Consider the following 9,436-nt stretch of genomic DNA (forward strand, 5'->3'; position numbering starts at 1 on the left):
AATATTTAATACTCTTTGTCACATTGGAAATTCAGTGAACTTTGGTTTTTCATGTAGCTCTTCATAAAATAAAAAATATATATGTTAAATAGTTTGGTGCTTCACAACTTTCAGATATTGTTTTTGGCTTCATCCATAATCTCATAATCCATCACTAATTCACAGAGAATTAGCAAGTAATTTCATTCCTTGACGCAGAAACGTCACCACAAGTTCTTTTGATGACTGGTTCATTTAAAATTTTTTGGAGAAGACGCTAAACCCCCTTGCAACTGATTGGCTGATGCATAATGGCAGAAGAAGGGAATACTACAGCTCCTTCTAATTTCAATAATATATATATTTTTTGAATAATTTACATCATTGCCAACCTTACGTCACTATCTAGATTAAATCTATAGCCCCATGGGATAAGAAAAGTGGGTTACTGAATATGTCGACTGTGTAAAAACTCAGTCGAAAAAGAAAGGTTACAAACTTCAGCTCGCCGGAATTGCTTTATTCCATCACTAGGATGTCCCAACTGGTCAAATGATCACTTTTGCTTTTAGATGTCCAAATAGACTATGAGGCAGTGATATATTCCTAATATATTTATTCATATTATTGTTTGGGATAGCTCTACCTGACAAATTTTTAAACTGAATTTCTAAGGAATGTAAAGATATATACAATTTAAAACATGAGCTCTGAAGAAAAGATGGAATGAGTTTGCCCTCCCCCCCAAAATTAGTCGTCGAAACCTGCCGGGTACCGAGGTGTGTGGAAAGAACAGCTTTAACCGAACATCTCTTTATTATTGATAATGCAAATTAATACAAATTACATCAAACTGAAAAAGTAATAGATAAAAATACACTTTTTAAGTTATTTTAATCTGATCAAAACATTATATATTCCCTACAACTCATTGGATAAGCTGGGCAACGTTAAGTCGGCGGCTGAGTGTGGCTGTTTGGATTGTCAACTCGACTGGTGGCCAAAGTGACTCATTACTACTTCATGTCTGTGGCCCCTCGAGGTTTACCCAATCACGGCTCCACATTCAAGTAGGCCTGTAGGGGGCCTGGGTCAGTTTCGCCATGTTAAAAAAAATGACTTTAGTATGTTCTGCTGTTTCATAACCTGTAGAAAGGAAACGATTATACTGGAAAATCTCCTGTGCGGAATTATGAGATAACGAACTTGATACACTTTCCTATGGAGAATTACTTAAAGCAAGGAATGGATAATAATGTGAGTAAATAATACTAAAGAGAAAAAACAAACATCAAATTCTACGAAAATTATCAATGGTAATTCATTGAAAGTAAGCCCTGATCTGGAATTTTTTCTTGACTAGTCTGGCAAATTATTTACAGAGGTATGAATAACTTCTCAGGAACTCGGCCCTCTACGTCTTCCTCTTCCTTCGAGTTCTTGTAGGTACCCAGTGGTCCCGGGTCCGAGCTTCCAGCGCCTTCATTGGATACCTCACGGTCGTAACCACAGTGAGACTGTTTGACGGGTTTGAAGTACTCCACTTTCACGTCCTTGTGGTGCAGCCTTGCCTGTAGGGGGGTGAAGAATAGAGGTAAGTGATTGTCAAAGAATTTCCGCGTTTTAAATAAGTGAAAGAATGGTGTTTTGATGAAACATAAACATGGGCTTGATATTGTATGCTTAACATCCAAAGGGTGACATGATAAGTTGGGCTGGGTTCGTAGGTTGCAGCGGCTACCTGAAACTGTCGCCGTGGGGGATGTCGTAAGGATACCTCATCTATGTGAAATAGAAACAGGTGGAATATACAAATACAAAGTGAATAAAAACAAAAAATTACCATGTCAGAATCTGTTGAATGCTGGTGTTATCTTTATAAAAAAATACGTCACACAATCGAACTAATCATACATAACTTGGTCTATGCGAGTGATGGTTACAAGTGTTCCCTGAAGAATGCAGTGATGGGTAGGGAAACACCGGGTAACACTGAAGTCCGTTTATTATAGATGAGAGAAATACAAGTGGTGACTAGCGTGTGCCATGCACGGCTCACACAGTCAGACTGAGACTGCCTTGCCATATGGCAGCCTCGGGGCAATGTTGCCACATAACGTGCAGTGATGCCACGTGATTATATATATAAATGCTACTCGGCACAGTAGCTTATGTACAGGGTTGCTACTCGGCACAGTAGCTTAGATACATAACCTACAGCGAGAGCCAAATTGGTCACACTGAGCTACACATACTGATGGTACTATCATCACTTACATATACATACTTATGGTACTATTAACACTTGCACCCACATACTGATGGTACTATTTACACTTCACCCACATACTGATAGTAATATCAGTAAAATTATCTGCCAATACACCTTTTACACTTTCAGAATTTAAAATGTTTTGAGTTCCCTGCAAAATTCTCGTAAGTATTCAGACAGGATTTTGTGATAATAATCGTAATTCTCAGAGTATGTTGATGGTGACATATCGATCTCAAGTGTATACATAAGACAAAAATTACATATACTTATTCTCTGACACACAAACACATGATAACCCATTAATGAATTTCCTATACTTATTATGACAGTCATGATTAGCGTAGTCATTCCTGTAGTGAATTACAACCTTACGTTCTCTTTTTGGTGATTCATGTCACTTTCGCTGTCCTGACCCCCCCTCCCCCGATTCATTACTCCCCATCTTTTTCCATCCTTCCCTTAGCCATTCAGCTGCAGCGGATACAGTTTTATATTTTTTGGGTAAACATTGGTTTAAACCCTAAATTTTTTTCTTCTATGTTATATAAACCATCAGACGTAGCATATATTGACAATTTCAGAAATTAAATACAGTACAATTAAAATTGAGGTGGCAATGACGAATATAATTGAAGGAATGTGAAAAATTTAAATAACTTTCTGATGGGTTATTTTTCACTGTAGCCTTTAAATATAGTGAAATAAATATGTATGTGGCTTATGCAAAAAATCTCCCTGGAGACAAGGTGCAATTTAATTTAACTCATTATAAGTAATAACTGAGATACAGAGTTTAGAAGAGAGAAATATATGATGCAGGTTAACCATCGTCCCGGGAGATATGTGAGCACATTTTTCTTTTTTCATATATTGTACAGGCAAGTTTGACCACAAATTTTTTTTTACTCATTTGTATTATACAAAGACAATAAGATCATGTTAGAGACAGGAACAGTAAAAGCGAGATGGGGAGAGTATGTAGTACTACACACTGATAAGGATAGATTAGAGGTATGAAACGAAAAGGTAATACAGATCGAAATGCCAATTTTGGAAACAGAGTTTGAGGCAACTGTGAGCAAAAAACAAAATGATTATGCTTGTAGGGTTCATCAGCTTCCAGCAGAATTTATAAAACAAATTAGCAAAAAATGGATAAAATGTTTGACCTTCCGAGTGATTTCAGAAAATAAATATTTGCATTATTACCTAAAATCTAGGACCATTAGAGTTCACCCAGTTTAGATCTATAAGCTTAATAAGTCATGCATGAAAAGTTTTATTAAACATAATTTTTAGAAGAATAAAGTTATCTGAAGAGCAAAATGGATTTAGAAAAGGAAGGGAAACTAGAGAGGCTACATTTGGTTTGAGAATTGTGAGTGAAAAAACTTTAGAGCTCCAAAGAAATCTGTAATCTGCTTTATTGATTTTGAAAAAAAAAAGCTTTTAATATGGTAAATTACAATAAACTTAGAGATTTTATAAAAAAAACAAAATAGGCATTAATGAAGGAGATATTTGAATTTTAAAGAATCTTTACTGGCAACAGGAGGCTGCAGTGTTAGTAAATAATGAACTTACTAATTGGTTCACAGTTAGACAGAGGGCAAGTAAGAATCTTAAGCCAAGTAAACAATGTGTATTTGCTAGAAACAAGGATAATACAGTACTTGGGTTCATTCAAAGGAGTGTTAGTTACAAAACTAGAGAGGTTATCCTGAAACTATATCTTGCGCTTGTGAGACCTCACTTGGATTATGCAGTTCAATTCTGGTCACCGTATTACGGAATGGATATAGAATCCCTGGAAAGAATTCAGAGGAGAATGACGAGACTAATCCCGGGCATTAAGAACCTCGAGTACAGAGACAGGTTAAAGCATCTTAATTTGCACTACCTCGAAAGACGTAGAGTTGGAGGCGATATGATAGAGGTGTAGGAATGGAAGTCAGGGCTAAACAAAGAGGACATTGCAAAGTTACTCAAACTATCCAACCAGGAGCGAACCTGTAACAATGGTTCTAAATTAGACAGATTTAGGTTTAGGCGCGAAATAGGTAAATATTGGTTTGGAAATAGAGTAGTGGATGAGTGGAACAAGTTACCAAACATCACTTTTCACTCGAATACGATGGATAGTTTCAAACATAGGTTGGATGGATATATGAGCGATAGGGGTTGGGTGTAAATGGGACTGCCCAGTAAAGGCCAATAGGCCCGCTGCAGTTTCCGCCAATCTTATGTTCTTATGTTCCAACGAAGGCAAACTACTGGGACTCACAATAACAAGAACAGGCATAGCAAAACACATGAAACAACGCAAATCGCTTACTCAATCACAACTCACAAAACTACGAAGACTCAGCAAAATGGACACCAACATTCAGCAAAACCTATTCAAAGCACTTGTCCGCCCCACTTGGCGTATCCACCAATACCTCTCAGCACGATCAGCAGTACCAGTCAACTTAAACTTCAATCAGTACAAAACAAAGCTATCCGTAGAGCATCAAAGCAACTCCCCCCATACACCACCAAAATACAAGAACTTCACGAACTATACAATATCGAACCACTGAACACACGTACACACAGCCAAGCTAAGTGAGTTTGGAGCAAACTTGAAGAGTTGGAGGACCCAATATTCTCTCAGTTAAAAGAAAAAGAAAGGACAAAAACACACAGCTGGTGGCCCAAGAGCCTCCATGCTAACAGAGAAGAACAAGACCCACTTTACACATATATGTGAACAAATAACACTACCATTTAACAAACATAAATTAACACCCATTACACTAATGAATGCCTAGCTAGCTTAGCTCCCCCCACCCCTCCCAGCCTCCCTTGAGCGATTAGGCGCCTGCTGTGTGTGGCCACCACACCCAACGAATCACCTCGACTCAGCTTGGTGGACAGCCCACCTGCTATCACTCCCTACTGCTTTACTTCCCGTTTCTATTCTTTCCTTCTTTCCTCTTGTCTCTCATGGCAAAGTCATTTGCCACTTTACTTCATCATCATCATCATCATCATCATCATGTGAATTACACAAAAGTGCCTGGAAACTTCGTGTTTTCTTGATCTTATGAGGTTATCAGCATATATACAATATATATATATATATATATATATATATATATATATATATATATATATATATATATATATATATATATATATATATATATATATATATATATATATATATATCGTGTAGATCCACAATGGAAACGTGGATAAGATAAATCTTGATAAAATCACACAGGAAAAAGGGAAGCGATGGAGCACCTTAGCTTTTCGTCTCAGAATTAAACAGCACAAGTACAATATTAGAACAGCATCTGAAAGCAATGCGCTTTTCGTTCATAGAAGGAACAATAATCATCCCATAGATTGGGAAAAGTTTAGAAGTGTATAAATCATCGTGTGTCATAGAAAGACTTCTGGTTGAATCATGTTTGATTAGAGAAATCTAATATACTATAGGACTAGCTGTCTGTCTGTCTGTCTGTTCTGGGCAGCCGAAACGGCACAATCGTTTTTCATCAAATTTGGTGGAAAAATCGCAAAAAAATCGTAGAGTGGAACAAACCTGGTCCCATGTCGATGGTTTCTTTAGGAAAGCATTAATTAACCTTTTTATTTACGATGGAAAATGATGCAAGTCCACGGACTTGGGGCTCCCTAATTAACCATGCAAGTCTACGGACTTGCATTGCCCTCATTCGCTGTACGTTGTCAGTCGGATACAATACAGTACAATACCATACAATACCATACCATACAATACAATACAATACACAACGAACTATAAATATTTGTAAGAATAAAACATAATTATATAGACATGTAAGACTCACAACTTGATAAGATATCCGTAAGACATTAGCTATTGGAAATGTGATTAAATGTTTTGTTATTAATCCAGTGTGAAATGTATCGGTATTGATGGTACAATCCTAATGGTCTCTAATCCTGTTGATTAGGTGAGGTTAATCTGGGTTTATTGAGATTAAAGATAAGGTGTGGTGTTTATTCTACCTGTGTTAGTCTCAGGTACGACCCTTATTGTAACAATCATGACCATGATTATAACAACCACGACCATGATTATAACAACCACGACCATGATTATAACAACCACGACCATGATTATAACAGACATGATTATAACCCACGAACATGATTATAACAACCACGACCATGATTATAACAACCACGACCATGATTATAACACTTATAACAACCAGGATGCTACGATGAATTGATTATGAAAACCACGACCATGATTATAACAACCACGACTATGATTATAACAACCACGACCATGATTATAACAACCACGACCATGATTATAACAACCACGACCATGATTATAACAACCACGACTATGATTATAACAACCACGACCATGATTATAACAACCACGACTATGATTATAACAACCACGGCTATGATTATAACAACCACGACTATGATTATAACAACCACAACCTTGATTATAACAACCACGACCATCTGGAAAACGATGTCGCTGTACGCTGTCAGCCGGACGGCCCATGATCACTTGTCTAATATACTATAGGACTAGCCGTGTGTCTGTCTGTCTGTCTGTCTGTCTGTCTGTGTGTGTGTCTGTTCTGGGCAGCCGAAACGTCACAATCGTTTTTCATCAAACTTGGTGGAAAAATCGCAAAAAATTCGTAGAGTGGAGCAAACCTGGCCCCATGACAATGGTTTCTTTGGGAAGGCATTAATTAACAATTTTATTTACGATGGAAAACGATGCAAGTCTATGGACTTGGCGCACCCTAATTAACCATGCAAGTCTATGGACTTGGTGCACCCTCATTCGCTGTACACTGTCACGAGCGTCCAAACTTTCACAAGGGCACGAAGGGCCAGCGATCACTTGTTAATTCTATAAACCTCAGTGATGGTCAATAAAACTGATAATATGTTACACAAATTTATTTGTCAATGGCCCATGGTTAAATATGCTTTGAAATCATTTGAGGTAGATGTAGGATAGATGATTAGTGGGTCTCTTATATTTTTTACCTGACTTAACATGACTAGTTACATCGCCATTTCTTATAAGCTCCTCTTGTGCTTGCAGTGGTGGCGGTGTGTGGCCCTAAGTGGCCTAAGTGAAATTATGACGAGAAGCATATCGATGCAGAGAGGTATACAGCAGTGCAGCGAGACAATAGTCAATAGGATTGAAATTGTATGATGAGAGAAATAAAAATGGAGATTGCATGGAACTGACCATCTGTTGGAGTTCGACCCAGAGTTGTGAAGTACGGGAAAGGACGATGCCATTCTGCCGCTGGAAGAACACCACCTGCTGACACTGGAACACCCCTGCGAACCTCTCGTAATCTGTCGTGTGCACTGTGAAGTCGTAGCTGCCTGCTATGTCTGGTGGTGAAGGAGGGTGTAAGTCTAACTCTCTCTCTCTCTCTCTCTCTCTCTCTCTCTCTCTCTCTCTACAATAATGCATATACTCACTAAGAGGCCATTGGACTACCATCTTGGCTGGGGTGTTTGGGTCAGGCCAAAGTGTGGCTGTGGTGAGTTTAGAGTCAGAGAGGCCTACGTTACTCAGCACTCCGGCACCTTTAGCCTCCCTCAGGTACCAAGTGCCGTTTACGACGCCCTTCGTGATGTTCCAAGTCCGGCATTTCTCCCTCTCGTCGAAGCTCTCCGTCACGTACCACAGGCCCTCGAACTGGTGGGAAAACAAGACATCGTGTTAAATTCTTACTGTGACTTGTTATATGAAATAATTCTCAATTACATTGGTAAGTGCTATTATGTCTCACGTATAAGGGTTCCTCAGGGAAAAAACAAAAACCACATTTGGTTCTGCTGTGTTAAGAGGTGATGTCTTACATTATGTTTACCTTGCTTTAATGCTGTCTATTCTTCCCTCTGAACAGTTGACGAAAACTAGACCTCGTGTTGAAATGCTGCTTTGTTATGATATACTGTAGGTCTCAGACGTTAAGTCTAGTAATGATAGAATTTCAGTGCATTCTCAGCCTATATTGTCTATCATCATATTATTTTTGCTTAAGTCAGCCAATTGGATACTTTGTCACGTCACCAGAAAGGGTCTAAACCGGTTTACTTGCAAAACTTTGAGATTCTTAGCAAGGTGAGTATCAGCTTCTTCTGTGAGAAGTGTTGGTGATTTGTGTAAACTTATGTTTACATTGAAATCTATGTTTTATGTCTACTCCTCACAGAGAAGGACATAAAGATTTGCACCAGTCTGTTCGTATGTCCGTTTATCGATACACCCATACGTCAGTGCAACAGACCTCTTCACTTCCGCCCCATCCAAATTTCTTAGTAGATTCATTTAAAAAAAGATATTCAGCATTGAAACTTTAATGGCCTCAGCATAAGTCCCTGTAGATTATCTCATTACGATTCTACCGTGTTTCGTTGACTTTTAGAGTAGTTATGACAACCATGTCTTCCACTCAAAACTTTAGTCTTGAAACAATCTGGAAACTGATGTCACCTGTTACTAAGTTATAAGTACGGCGGTGTAAGTAAAGCAATGTGCTACACAGACACATCATCACACAAGTAAGACAGATGAGACCCGGCACACAGATGAAACGGCGGAGACATCATCACACAGATGTGCGACAGTACGACGCAGGTGAGACAGTACCACACAGGTGAGACACAATACCACACAGGTGAGACACAGTATCACAGGTGAGAGAGACAGCACCACACAGATGAGACACAGTACCACACAGAGGAGTAACACAGTACCACACAGGTGAGACACAGTACCATGTGAGACACAGTATCACACAGGTGAGACGCTGTACCACACAGGTGAGAGACACAGTACCAAACAGATGAGACACTGTACCACACAGGTGAGAGACACAGTACCACACAGGTGAGTTACTGTATCACACAGGTGAGAGACACAGTACCACACAGGTGAGACACTGTACCAGTGTACCACACAAGTGAGAGACACAGTACCACACAGGTGAGACATTGTACCACACAGGTGAGACACTGTACCACACAGGTGGGAGACAAAGTACTTCACAGGTGAGACACAGTACCACACAGGTGAAATACAGTACCACAGATAGTAGGTAGTAGGCAGCTACCAAACAGGGAGGTACTACAGCCTAG

The 9,436-nt window shown here is 38.9% G+C and overlaps 1 protein-coding gene across 8 annotated transcripts in view; it reads right to left on the minus strand.

Moving 5' to 3' along the window:
* Positions 1–776: 776 nt before the first annotated feature.
* The window catches only part of LOC121856916, a 38,078-nt gene continuing 29,418 nt past the window's right edge, over positions 777–9,436 (minus strand). For all 8 annotated transcript variants that reach the window (XM_042352685.1, XM_042352679.1, XM_042352714.1 and 5 more), the window contains exons 3-5: positions 7,772–7,991; positions 7,530–7,681; positions 777–1,550 (exon numbers count right to left, since the gene is read on the minus strand). In XM_042352685.1, coding sequence (XP_042208619.1) covers positions 1,356–1,550; positions 7,530–7,681; positions 7,772–7,991 — 567 coding nt within the window. In that variant the 3' untranslated portion in view covers positions 777–1,355. The remainder of the gene's footprint in view (positions 1,551–7,529; positions 7,682–7,771; positions 7,992–9,436) is intronic.

This window comes from Homarus americanus, unplaced genomic scaffold (assembly GCF_018991925.1).
Source record: "Homarus americanus isolate GMGI-L3 unplaced genomic scaffold, GMGI_Hamer_2.0 scaffold1024, whole genome shotgun sequence".
NCBI classification, from domain to species: Eukaryota; Metazoa; Arthropoda; class Malacostraca; order Decapoda; family Nephropidae; genus Homarus; species Homarus americanus.